General features: G+C 43.4%; 1 protein-coding gene across 1 annotated transcript in view; it reads right to left on the reverse strand.

The window, feature by feature from the left end:
• The window catches only part of ARHGAP31 (Rho GTPase activating protein 31), a 189,270-nt gene that overhangs the window by 12,541 nt on the left and 161,853 nt on the right, over positions 1–14,876 (reverse strand). The window contains exons 7-8 of the mRNA XM_077293721.1: positions 14,046–14,241; positions 177–304 (exon numbers count right to left, since the gene is read on the reverse strand). Of these exons, the coding sequence (XP_077149836.1) occupies positions 177–304; positions 14,046–14,241 (324 nt within the window). The remainder of the gene's footprint in view (positions 1–176; positions 305–14,045; positions 14,242–14,876) is intronic.

Raw genomic sequence — 14,876 nt, forward strand, 5'->3', positions numbered from 1 at the left:
CAGAGAAACAGAATTGGATGATGTAGTTTTGTCTATGCAGGGGATATAGATTTTCTCAGAAATGTATATATATTTACATAAAAAGAAGAAAAAAAAAAAAAAGTACAGAGTGTACTGATTAGTTGTAATAATTAATTTATATATAAAGATACAACGACCTCTTCATATAAACTTACCACCCATTTCTTTCTGGCCTCTGACAAACACACTTCCATTACGGTTCAGTTTAGATTTGGATTCAGCTCCAGACCGGCCAAGGTTGAATATGGATCTCCATTTTTTAGACTTGGTGGAAAGTTTCCTCCTGTAGACAATCAACATGAATAAACACAGCATATTAAGAACAAATTCAAATTGGACAATCATAATACTACCAGATCGGTCATTTAAATGTATAATACGTGTCATCGATGGGGAGTTGAGCTTCTGTTGCCATCTTTAATACACAGCTATATTATTTTAAAAATATATTGATTCAGTATTGGAGTATTTAACTAATAATAGTTATATAAAGAACAATAATATACAAAGTATTCAATAGAAACTAATGACATAACTCAGAATGCAGCCTATCCATTCACTAGAGAGCGGTGACATCACTGAGAATGCAGCCTATCCATTCACTAGAGAGCGGTGACATCACTGAGAATGCAGCCTATCCATCACTAGAGAGCTGTGACATCACTGAGAATGCAGCCTATCCATTTCCTAGAGAGCAGTGACATCACTGAGAATGCAGCCTATCCATTCCCTAGAGAGCATTGACATCACTGAGAATGCAGCCTATCCATCACTAGAGAGCGGTGGTATCACTGAGAATGCAGCCTATCCATCACTAGAGAGCGGTGGTATCACTGAGAATGCAGCCTATCCATTCACTAGAGAGCAGTGACATCACTGAGAATGCAGCCTATCCATTCACTAGAAAGCGGTGACATCACTGAAAATGCAGCCTATCCATTCACTAGAGAGCGGTGACATCACTGAAAATGCAGCCTATCCATTCACTAGAGAGCGGTGACATAACTGAGAATGCAGCCTATCCATTCACTAGAGAGCGGTGACATCACTGAAAATGCAGCCTATCCATCACTAGAGAGCAGTGACATCACTGAGAATGCAGCCTATCCATTCACTAGAGAGCGGTGACATCACTGAGAATGCAGCCTATCCATTCACTAGAGAGCAGTGACATCACTGAGAATGCAGCCTATCCATTCACTAGAGAGCGGTGACATCACTGAGAATGCAGCCTATCCATTCACTAGAGAGCAGTGACATCACTGAAAATGCAGCCTATCCATTCACTAGAGAGCGGTAACATCACTGAGAATGCAGCCGATCCATCACTAGAGAGCAGTGACATCACTGAGAATGCAGCCTATCCATCACTAGAGAGCGGTAACATCACTGAGAATGCAGCCTATCCATTTCCTAGAGAGCAGTGACATCACTGAGAATGCAGCCTATCCATTTCCTAGAGAGCATTGACATCACTGAGAATGCAGCCTATCCATCACTAGAGAGCGGTGACATCACTGAGAATGCAGCCTATCTATTCACTAGAGAGCGGTGACATCACTGAGAATGTAGCCTATCCATTCACTAGAGAGCGGTGACATCACTGAGAATGCAGCCTAGCCATTCACTAGAGAGCAGTGACATCACTGAGAATGCAGCCTATCCATTCACTAGAGAGCGGTGACATCACTGAGAATGCAGCCTAGCCATTCACTAGAGAGCAGTGACATCACTGAGAATGCAGCCTATCCATCACTAGAGAGCGGAGGTATCACTGAGAATGCAGCCTATCCATTCACTAGAGAGCGGTAACATCACTGAGAATGCAGCTGATCCATCACTAGAGAGCGGTGACATCACTGAGAATGCAGCTGATCCATCACTAGAGAGCGGTGGTATCACTGAGAATGCAGCCTATCCATCACTAGAGAGCGGTGGCATCACTGAGAATGCAGCCTATCCATTTCCTAGAGAGCAGTGACCACTAAGAATGCAGCCTATCCATCACTAGAGAGCGGTGGCATCACTAAGAATGCAGCCTATCCATCACTAGAGAGCGGTGGCATCACTGAGAATGCAGCCTATCCATTTCCTAGAGTGTCCCACCATCTTCCCCTAAGATCCATTAGTCTTAAAGGATCACAAACATCTCATCTTAAAGGGCCAATGCGCCGTATTAATATATATTCAGTCTTGCCTGTCTTTCACGGTAACCCATACACTCTCCTGTACTGCACGTAATATTAGTCTCCGGCTCCTTTCTAGGTCTCAGACTCATTATTTCAGCTGTGTGTGGATTGGCTGCAAAATACATTTAGTGAAAAATTTAAAAATTCACAAAAAAATCCATTTTCGGTACAGAGCTCCTGTGAGGACGTACAGTCCTCCATAATTACAGACTAGTATAGGAGAACAGGGGACACGACTACAGGACCGGACTGCACGCCGCATGTCGCCTGTCACCATGGGGACACATAGTTCTGCACAGGGGCTGTAAACCCCAAATAGTCTCTTTGCTTCATTTTCAACGCAAATATAATTTGATTGAAAAAAAGTCTCCGTGCCCTTAAAGCGTGACAGCTAAGGGGAAGATTTAGCTTCCTTGAAACAAGGACATCAAACATGGCCCTGGGATTCTAGATGAATAGTATACTCAGAAATATCATGTCGCACCCTCCTCCCGGAGAATAGGGCAAATCATTCTGCTGGATTTTTACCGGAAATTATGATCCTCTGTAAACACTGCAGATATTATTCTGCACATTAACATTCATTAAAAAAACAAAGGCAAACACTGAAATGAGAAACTGTGAAGCAAAACCATCAGTCATGGCGCAGTTCCTCAAAATGACCTGCAGGTGGCAGCATCTGACCGCATTCAGTGCTGTGCTGCATTGCGTAAGCCAAAATACATCTGTCTGATGGATACAGTGCAGCAAAAAAGCTAAATTCTCCATGATCGCAGCATGAACTCTGGGGGACCAGTTAGCTATGTGAAATTTACACTGCAGGGGTAATCAGATAACAACAATGTAGTTACTGTAAGGAAAAGTAAAATTCTACGCTGGTTACCATATTTGATACAGATATTATACATTTTTATACAGAGCTCCATATCAACATAGAAAGTCAAAGTACTGAGGAATACGTTGATATAGAAATACAATTATTATTATTATTATCATTGTTATTATTAATAATAATAAATTCTGGCTACCCGAAGACACCACTAGGGGGAGCTCACAGCTCCCATTAGAATGAATGGGACAATATAAATACAGATGCCCACAGCTCCCTCTAGTGGCAGCTAAATTGACTACTCTTACAGTGTAAGTACAAGTTGGGGCAGAAGGAAGAGTTGTAGAGGGGGTTAAAGGGTGAGTTGTTTAGAAAGATTGTATTATTTGGAAACTATATGGCCATATCAAATTATCACTATACGTGAGTGTTACGGTCACTATATGGCTGCATTATATTATCACTATATGGCTGCATTATGTGTGCAAAATATTGAAAAATGTTACGAACAAAAGGCAGCAGTATTATAGGCACTTTATATGAGAACGATATGGCACTATTTCATGGAGACTTTATGGTTGTTTTGTTTGGCAATATTTCAGACACTATTCGGCAACATTTTATAGGCCCCAAGACAGTAGCAATCGACAGCTATATGGCAGTATTATAAATGCATTATATATAGCAGCATTACAAAAGCAGTGAGAGTATATTGTGATGGAATGGAAGTATAACGGGCTCTCACTATATGGCAGTAATAATAATAATCTTTATTTTTATATAGCGCTAACATATTCCGCAGCGCTTTACAGGTTGCACACATTATCATTGCTGTCCCCGATGGGGCTCACAATCTAAATTCCCTATCAGTATGTCTTTGGAATGTGGGAGGAAACCGGAGAACCCGGAGGAAACCCACGCAAACACGGGGAGAACGTACAAACTCTTTGCAGATGTTGTCCTTAGTGGGGTTTGAACCCAGGACTCCAACACTGCTGTGCTAACCACTGAGCCACTGTGCTGCCCAATATCAGAACAATCACTGGCAGTATTAAATGGGCACTCTTTGGATATGGCAGTATTATATATAAGTATCATATGGACACTATACGGCCATATTAAATAAGCATTACATCGCAGTATTCTATTGGCACTAGAGTTGAGGAAAATTTGCAGCAACCTAGCCCCGCAGCCACAATGGTGGTCCGTAGCCACCAGGCCAGAGCCCTGCGGACCTCCTTTTACTTCCTGGCATCTCCAGCTGTTTCTTTGATTAGTCAGCCTTCTGGCATGACGCCATCATTGAAGCAATACAGGCACGTCATCACGCCAGGACGACTATTCTGGCGACCGTGGACTACCAGTGTGGTCGCTGAACCACGGTCCTGTAAATCACTATGCTGAACTCAGATAGGCACTGTATTACAGCATTACATAGGGCACAGTATTACAGTACTACAGTATATAGGGTACTGTATTACAGTATTATATAGGGCACTGTATTACAGTATTATATAGGGCGTTGTATTACAGTATTACAGTATATAGGGTACTGTATTACAGTATTATATAGGGCGTTGTATTACAGTATATAGAGCACTGTATTACAGTATTATATAAAGCATTGTATTACAGTATTATATAGGGCACTGTATTACAGTATTACAGTATATAGGGTACTGTATTACAGTATTATATAGAGCATTGTATTACAGTATTATATAGGGCACTGTATTACAGTATTATATAGGGCGTTGTATTACAGTATTACAGTATATAGGGTACTGTATTACAGTATTATATAGAGCATTGTATTACAGTATTATATAGGGCACTGTATTACAGTATTATATAGGGCGTTGTATTACAGTATTACAGTATATAGGGTACTGTATTACAGTATTATATAGGGCATTGTATTACAGTATTATATAGAGCATTGTATTACAGTATTATATAGGGCACTGTATTACAGTATTATATAGGGCGTTGTATTACAGTATATAGGGTACTGTATTACAGTATTATATAGGGCATTGTATTACAGTATTACAGTATATAGGGTACTGTATTACAGTATTATATAGGGCATTGTATTACAGTATTATATAGGGCATTGTATTACAGTATAATATAGGGCACTGTATTACAGTATTATACAATATAGGGCATTCTATTACAGTATATAGGGTACTGTATTACAGTATTATATAGGGCATTGCATTACAGTATTATGTAAGGCATTGTATTACAGTATTATGTAGGGCATTGTATTACAGTATTATATAGGGCACTGTATTACAGTATTATATAGGCACTGTATTGAAGTATTATATAGGGCACTGTATTACAGTATATAGGGCACTGTATTACAGTATTATATAGGACACTATTACAGTATTATATAGGGCACTGTATTACAGTATTATATAGGGCACTGTATTACAGTATTATATAGGGCACTGTATTACAGTATTATATAGGCACTGTATTACAGTATTATATAGGGTACTGTATTACAGTATATAGGCACTGTATTACAGTATTATATAGGACACTATTACAGTATTATATAGGGCACTGTATTACAGTATTATATAGGGCACTGTATTACAGCATTACATAGGGCACAGTGGCACAGTATTATAGTACTACAGTATATAGGGTACTGTATTACAGTATTATATAGGGCATTGCATTACAGTATTATGTAAGGCATTGTATTACAGTATTATGTAGGGCATTGTATTACAGTATTATATAGGGCACTGTATTGCAGTATTATATAGGGCACTGTATTGCAGTATTATATAGGGCACTGTATTACAGCATTATATAGGGCACTGTATTACAGTATTATATAGGGCACTGTATTACAGTGTTATGTAGGGCAATTTATTACAGTATTATATAGGGCACTGTATTACAGTGTTATGTAGGGCAATTTATTACAGTATTATATAGGGCACTGTATTACAGTATTGTATAGGGCACTGTATTACAGTATATAGGGCAATGTATTACAGTATTATATAGGGCACTGTATTACAGTATATAGGGCAATGTATTACAGTATTATATAGGGCATTGTATTACAGTATATAGGGCACTGTATTACAGTATCATATAGGGCATTGTATTACAGTATATAGCGCATTATGTTACAGTATATAGGGCACTGTATTACAGTATAAAGGGCACTGTATTATAGCATTATATAGGCACTGTATTACAGTATTATATAGGGCACTGTATTACAGTATTATATAGGCACTGTATTACAGTGTCACGGGGTCCTTCTCCGGTACCACACAATCAACAGAGCTAGAGTATAGTAAACAATTCCATGACCTTTATTTAGGCAAAAATACGAAAGGTCCATATACGATCCACCACACAAAGGATAAAATAGTCCAGAACACGAATGCAGTTCAGTAACAGGATAAAAGTCCAACAATCCAGCAGACAGAGGATAGCATAGTCCATATACTCTTCTTTCTCTCTGATATGCTGTGTCCACATTATCATTCCACACAGGACTGACTTCCTCACTGATATTTAAGTCTCCCTCCTCATTCACAGGTCAGGAGGGGGAAGTCTCAGGGGCTCATTGTTTCAACAAAATAGGTCAACATGTCATTAGCATATTAGCAAACAATACAGTACTGTGGGGGCTGATATCAGATGGCAGCAACAGCCATTCATCAATTAGCAAATAACTCCTTCTACAAGAGAGCACCATGAAAATAAGTAAAATAGAAATATACACAAAAATGATACCCACATAGCATATCGCATACAGTATTATATAGGACACTGTATTACAGTATTATATAGGACACTATTACAGTATTATATAGGACACTGTATTACAGTATTATATAGGGCACTGTATTACAGTATTATATAGGACACTGCATTACAGTATTGTACAAAAGAAGAAACACACTGGCGCTCCTAAGATAAATAAGATGGAAAGCTGCTGGTGCCTAGACAGCCACTGTGCTAAATCTGTCACGTAATATGGAAAACTATAAAATGGATAAGGACACCGCGCTAACCAGCTGGAAACGTGCAATAAGATCAAAGTACCTAAAGAATGAGAAACCTAAGAATGGATGCAAAGGAGCTGCTAATAGGCAGCTAACAACAATGAGGAAGCGGCTCCGTCCCTCCAACAACACTGCTAGTCACAACTCCACTATTAATAGGTAGGTGCAATATATATGTAAGTGTATAACGGATGAGTTAAAGTTAATACACTTACTGTTGAGTACTTACTGGTCCAGGAAAATGCTCCTTTTCACACCAGCACAACGCTAGCACCTGCAACTCAACAGTAAGTGTATTAACTTTAACTCATCTGTTATACACTTACATATATATTGCACCTACCTATTAATAGTGGAGTTGTGACTAGCAGTGTTGTTGGAGGGACGGAGCCGCTTCCTCATTGTTGTTAGCTGCCTATTAGCAGCTCCTTTGCATCCATTCTTAGGTTTCTCATTCTTTAGGTACTTTGATCTTATTGCACGTTTCCAGCTGGTTAGCGCGGTGTCCTTATCCATTTTATAGTTTTCCGCATTACAGTATTATATAGGGCACTGTATTACAGTATTATATAGGGCACTGTATTACAATATTATATAGGACACTGTATTACAGTATTATATAGGACACTGTATTACAGTATTATATAGGGCACTGTATGAGAGTATTTAGGGAAGGTAATAGGTGAAAATTGCAATGTTACTCTCCACTTTTCTTCCTAAACAAATAAATAAGGCATTGTTTCCCACACATCTGTGCGGGGTCCTCCACAGACCTTGGTTCCTTCCCATTTTCTATTATTTATTACTATTCATTAAATTCCAGCTGATAATGTTCTGCGCACAGTTTCGGCTTTATTCCGGAATCTTGGTGTATATGAAGCGTGGAGCGTTGTTGTGCGTTTGCTGCCTCCAATTAGATTTCCCTTGTGCCCGCGACGTGTTTCTTCCAGAGAGTAATTAACGCAGGAGATCAGAGCCACTGTGTTCCCACTTATTGTTCCTGGGTAATTAGAGCCGGTGCCCGCGGTGCCGCCCGTGTCCCACTTACATACGGCTGTGATAAGATCTCCGCTCTGTATGCTACATGTATGCACCCAGGTAAACACAATGCCACTATCTGACAGATCTGCCCCATCCACATCGCACATTCCTCATCCTCTGTCTTCCCCGACATTCCACAAATTCTGATTCCGGAACACAATGGAGATTGATTGAGATACAAGTCAAGGTCTGAGCTGATGACAGCACCTGGTACCTCTACCTCCACAATGCCTCCACGGAGCGGCACTGCTGGGGGATGGTCCGGACCCCTATACACCGGACAAAGTCATATTCCCGTGTAATGCCTTAAAGCATTCTCGCTCTCTCATTATTCTGGCATTTGGTAAATATTAATAATAACGGTATGTTACTATATACAGGAAGATGTAAAATCATATGCCAAAATATACCCAGCCACCAGCCCTTTAATTGCTCCTTACACTGAGAGTACGCACGGACAACATTCACTGCTGAACACTGTGGCGCATGCAATGAAGTATTACGTGCCAGCATCAGGACGCACTTTGTGGTCGTTGTCAGCGTGCTCTGTGCTCCAGTCCCAGTGACAAACACAGTAGCATCAGCCCTAGCGTATCCTGTGATCTATATACCCCAGCCAAAGGGTCTCTGGTGATGTATATGGAGCGGCCCCCAGACGCAGGGCAGCGGGGTACTCGGTACCGGGTCTTTCTCTCGGTTCTGGGGATGTCACGGTGGCCTGACCCGGTCCGTGGTCCTGCTAAGGGGCGCCCAATTAAAGATGTAGGTGACGGTGTAGGTCGCAGTAAATGACGAGGACACAGGGTTGCAGTCTCTTTACCTCTTTACTGAAGGCTTCGGCATCCACAATCCAGAGCACTGCTAACAGGGCTGGCTGAGACCGGCCGGTCCGAAGGCACATCCAGAGTTCCCTTTACAGGTGGAAATCAGTGTCCTTCCTACTAGCGCCTGGGTGTTGTAGTACCTCCCTGCTGAGCACCACGGGATAGTCCTCACAACTGTCATGTATGTTTCTGTTCTTTCTCTCTCCGTCCCCCAGATGATATGGATAGGACGCACCCGTATGACGGGGTAGGCCTGGAGTTATTTTATAGGGACCCTAGAGACGCCCCTCTCCCACAATTGCCTCCGTTGTCTTCGTTAGGTGATTTAGGTGAGGCAGCCAACCTATAATTAACTGCCCTGCCGTTGGTTTAAAGTAATGCGTGGAGCCCAATACTTCCTCGGCGTTCTGGCCACCGGCTACGCGCCTCAGTAGAATGTTGCCACCATCTTAGGGCACGACTCCTCCTGGTTCTATCTCCTTGTGCTGTGATCTCGTTTCTCACTTCTCCACAATATACTTCGCTTCGTGTCCTTTCTTAAGATGCCGACGCAATGAGGTGCAGGCACGGCTCTGTAATGATCTGTCCTTTTGCTAGGCCTCTGCCGGATCCCACCCCTGACAGGGACCCCCCTGAATCTTTCCCCGCAACACCCTCTCTCACTAGGGCAAAACCCAGTCAGCTTCTGACTAACTTCCTATCCAGCCCCCAGTTTTACCAGAGTGTGAGGAGTGGCCTAATACATAGAACCCTTTGCTCCCCCTGGTGGCCGGAATGTGAAGTGTAATGTGTGACTGTGATACCTGGTCAGGTGAACTCCTTTAGTGCAATCAGACGTAACATCGCTTCCCTTAGTGGCAGAGCGACAGTACTGCAACGACCAGGACGCTGGGGCGCTGCACTTATGCACCAGACCCCAGCGTCTCCTGTGTTGTATGTACTTCAGCGTCTCCTGTGATGTGTTTGCACCAGCGTCTCCTGTGATGTATATGCACCAGCATCTGCTGTGAAGTGTATACCCCAGAGTCTCAGAGTCTCTTGTAATGTATATGCCCCAGAGTCTCCTGTGTTGTATATACTTCAGTGTCTCCCGTGATGTACAGTATATGCCCAAGTGTCTCCTCTGATGTATATGACCCAGCGTCTCCTGTCATGTGTATGCCCCAGCAGCTCCTGTCATATGTATGCCCCAGCATCTCCTGTCATGTGTATGCCCCAGCATCTCCTGTCATGTGTATGCCCCAGCATCTCCTGTCATGTGTACGCCCCAGCAGCTCCTGTGATGTATATGCCCCAGCAGCTCCTGTGATGTATATGCCCCAGCATCTCCTGTGATGTATATGCCCCAGCAGCTCCTGTGATGTGTATGCCCCAGCAGCTCCTGTTATGGGTAAGCCCCAGCATCTCCTGTCATGTGTATGCCCCAGCATCTCCTGTCATGTGTATGCCCCAGCATCTCCTGTCATGTGTATGCCCCAGCATCTCCTGTCATGTGTATGCCCCAGCATCTCCTGTCATGTGTATGCCCCAGCATCTCCTGTCATGTGTATGCCCCAGCATTTCCTGTCATGTGTATGCCCCAGCATCTCCTGTGATGTATATGCCCCAGCAGCTCCTGTGATGTGTATGCCCCAGCAGCTCCTGTTATGGGTAAGCCCCAGCATCTCCTGTCATGTGTATGCCCCAGCATCTCCTGTCATGTGTATGCCCCAGCATCTCCTGTCATGTGTATGCCCCAGCATCTCCTGTCATGTGTATGCCCCAGCATCTCCTGTCATGTGTATGCCCCAGCATCTCCTGTCATGTGTATGCCCCAGCATTTCCTGTCATGTGTATGCCCCAGCGTCTGCTGTGATGTATATGCCCCAGCATCTCCTGTCATGTGTATGCCCCAGCATCTCCTGTCATGTGTATGCCCCAGCATTTCCTGTCATGTGTATGCCCCAGCGTCTGCTGTGATGTATATGCTCCAGCATCTCCTGTGATGTGTATGCCCCAGCATCTCCTGTGATGTATATGCCCCAGTATCTCCTGTCATGTGTATGCCCCAGCATCTCCTGTGATGTGTATGCCCCAGCGTCTGCTGTGATGTGTATGCCCCAGCATCTCCTGTGATGTATATGCCCCAGCATCTCCTGTGATGTATATGCCCCAGTATCTCCTGTCATGTGTATGCCCCAGCGTCTCCTGTGATGTATATGCCCCAGCAGCTCCTGTCATGTGTATGCCCCAGCACCTCCTGTCATGTGTATGCCCCAGTATCTCCTGTCATGTGTATGCCCCAGTATCTCCTGTCATGTGTATGCCCCAGCATCTCCTGTGATGTGTATGCCCCAGCATGTCCTGTGATGTATATGCCCCAGTATCTCCTGTGATGTATATGCCCCAGCACCTCCTGTTATGTGTATGCCCCAGCACCTCCTGTCATTTGTATGCCCCAGTATCTCCTGTCATGTGTATGCCCCAGCGTCTGCTGTGATGTGTATGCCCCAGCGTCTGCTGTGATGTGTATGCCCCAGCGTCTGCTGTGATGTATATGCCCCAGCATCTCCTGTGATGTATATGCCCCAGCATCTCCTGTGATGTATATGCCCCAGTATCTCCTGTCATGTGTATGCCCCAGCGTCTCCTGTGATGTATATGCCCCAGCATCTCCTGTGATATAGATGCAACAACTCCAACATCTCCTATGTTCAGTGGCGCCGTTACCATGTGGCAAGTTGAGCGCTTTGCCTCAGGCGGCACTGCCGTCACTGAAGTGAGGGGGCGGCAGATTCTGCCGCTGTAGTAACTGAATTTGCGTTGGAGACACAGGATCAGTTAGTACTCTATTATACAGGGCTCAAGGCTGGCGTCAGCACCCGGGCAAGTGCCAGGGCCATAGCGAGAAGGATCACCAAAAAGAGACGGATCTGTGTGTGACTGGCCGGGTTCTGCTCCTCCTGCAACATTAGCTCAGCTGCGACATCACTGACAACACGTGATTGATCACATGCTCGAGACATCATGAAAGGTCCTCTACCTCCCGGATGTAGTCTTCTCCAGTATGGTAAGTATGTGCTCCGTCCAGTGCTACTCTGTGCAGCTCCGCTGCTGAGGTACGGCGGCCGCATTGTTCTGTGCTCCTCCGCGCACACTATCAGGCGGCTGCAGTGACTGGCGGAGAGCTGGGTGTGTCAGGGACCAGGTGCAGTTTGTGCGTGTTCACAGTTTTGTCTGTGCTGCGGATTCCCTGCAGATTTTACAAGTTCACACGTCCAGACCTTGCTGTGGATTCCGCACACGTCTGCAGCAATCTATAGTACTATACAGGTAGTGGGAGTTTCACCATCCCATTCACACACTGCAGAAAAATGCAGGGTGTGAAACCTGCCGCGGACTTCACCATAGCCTGAGTAGGGTGAACTCATCAGTAACCTGCGCATTCACTCACAAAGCCGCAGCGGATATTTCCTGCAATGTGTGAACATGGCCCAGAGTTAAAGAATAAATATAAGCTGAGCTATATGCTACGTGGCTGTGCTATATGCTACATGGGCTGTTATATGCTACGTGGCTATGCTATGTACTACGTGGGCTTTGTTATATGCTACGTGGGCTGTGCTATATGCTACGTGGGCTGTTATATGCTACCCGACTGCTATATGCTACGTGGGCTGTGTTATATACTACGTGGCTGTTATATGCCACGTGGCTGTGTTATATGCTACGTGGACTGTGCAGTATACTACGTGGCTGTACTATATGCTACGTGAGCTGTGTTATATACTACATGGGTCTGTTATATGCTACGTGGCTGTGCTATGTACTACGTGGGCTGTGATATATGCTATGTGGGCTGTGCTATATGCTATGTGGGCTGTGCTATATGCTACGTGGTCTGTGCTATATGCTACCCGACTGCTATATGCTACGTGGGCTGTGTTATATACTACGTGGGCTGTTATATGCCACGTGGCTGTGTTATATACTACGTGGGCTGTGTTATATGCTACGTGGGCTGTGCAGTATACTACGTGGCTGTGCTATATGCTACGTGAGCTGTGTTATATACTACAGGGGCTCTGTTATATGCTACGTGGATGTGCAATATTTCTGTGCTGTATCTGTGCATCATGAATCGTGGTATGTGTTAAAGGGGGGCCCACGGGGGGGGGGGGTGCCATTTTGCAGCTCGCCTCAGGCAGCAGAGAGGCTAGGTTCACCCCTGCCTATGTTACATATATTCAGCAGTCTTGGGGGCTTTATGTGCTGTATAAAGTTTGCTGCAGGCACAGTGTCTCCTATGTCATTTACATGCTCCAACCCCAGTGTCTCCTATGTGAAGTATATAGCACTCTCTGTGTCTCCTTTGTAATGCATATAGAGCACTTTCAATGTACCCTATGTAATGTATATGGAGCAGTTTTGATTTATCCAATGTGATGTATACAGCAGTTTCAGTGTCTCCTATGTGATGTATACACAGCTTCTTAGTGTCTCCTTTGTGATGCATTCAGGAGAGTATTGATGTCTCCTATGTGATGTATACAGCAGTCTTAGTGCCTCCTATATGATGTATATACTGCAGATCTCCTACTGCTTGAGTTGTATAAATGTTACGTGAGCAGCGATTAATTTCCCACAGTGAGGAGACCTGCAGTGTAATATACATCTGTATTCATAGCTAACTGCTGAAAGTTCTCTTCCAAATTCAATGCAAAGAGATGACTGCGCTCCAGACCGCTGCAATCCGATAAAGCAGCTGTGAGCAGCAACATCATCCATACCACCAAACATGACACCTTACCAAGGGGAAGACGTTCCAGCCATCACATTAACTGTTTGACCAAATATAGCAGGATACATTTCTAGTTAATAATTTTGTACAGCCGAGAATGATGGTACAAATATCCCGATGGCCCCTGGCAGAAGAAAGGTTCCCATCCCTGAATTATATAGAGAAGATGCTCAGGTTATACCGGTTGAGTATATAAGTAAGTTGTGGTGGCCATGACACAGATAGCCTTCAACATGAGTCAGACCCCAAAAATGTTCAGAACATATAAAACACAATAAATGTGATTGAATTCTGGAATGTGAAGCTTACTTGTTTTCTGGTAGATCTATGACTGTGTGGAATAAAGCGCCTGTGACCGGGACAATCTCTGGTAAACTGTTCTCTCTTCTTTCTTTCCTGGCAGGGTGCGTGGCCGATAAACTACGGGCTTGAGCTTCTTCTAAACTGACCAATTTCATGGGGAGTGATCCACATGGTAGGGTCATACTCTTCACAATCCGGCAATCTGGAGGAGGGAGAGACATTATATATGACCATAGAGAGTACGACACCAAACAATCAGTATAAATTACCCCTCATAACACACCTGATTCTTGTACCTAGGGGGCAGTATTATAGCAGTTATATTCTTGTACATAGGGGCAGTATTATAGTAGTTATATTCTTGTACATAGGGGCAGTATTATAGTAGTTATATTCTTGGACATAGGAGCAGTATTATAGTAGTTATATTCTTGGACATAGGAACAGTATTATAGTAGTTATATTCTTGTACATAGGGTCAGTATTATAGTAGTTATATTCTTGTACATAGGAGCAGTATTATAGTAGTTATATTCTTGTACATAGGAGCGGTATTATAGTAGTTATATTCTTGTACATAGGAGCAGTATTATAGTAGTTATATTCTTGTACATAGGGGGCAGTATTATAGTAGTTATATTCCTGTGCATAGGAGCAGTATTATAGTAGTTATATTCTTGTACATAGGAGCAGTATTATAGTAGTTATATTCTTATACATAGGGGCAGTATTATAGTAGTTATATTATTGTACATGGGGCAGTATTATAGTAGTTATATTCTTGTACATAGGAGCAGTATTATAGTAGTTATATTATTGTACATGGGGCAGTATTAT

This window comes from Ranitomeya variabilis, chromosome 3 (genome assembly GCF_051348905.1).
Source record: "Ranitomeya variabilis isolate aRanVar5 chromosome 3, aRanVar5.hap1, whole genome shotgun sequence".
Taxonomy (NCBI): Eukaryota; Metazoa; Chordata; class Amphibia; order Anura; family Dendrobatidae; genus Ranitomeya; species Ranitomeya variabilis.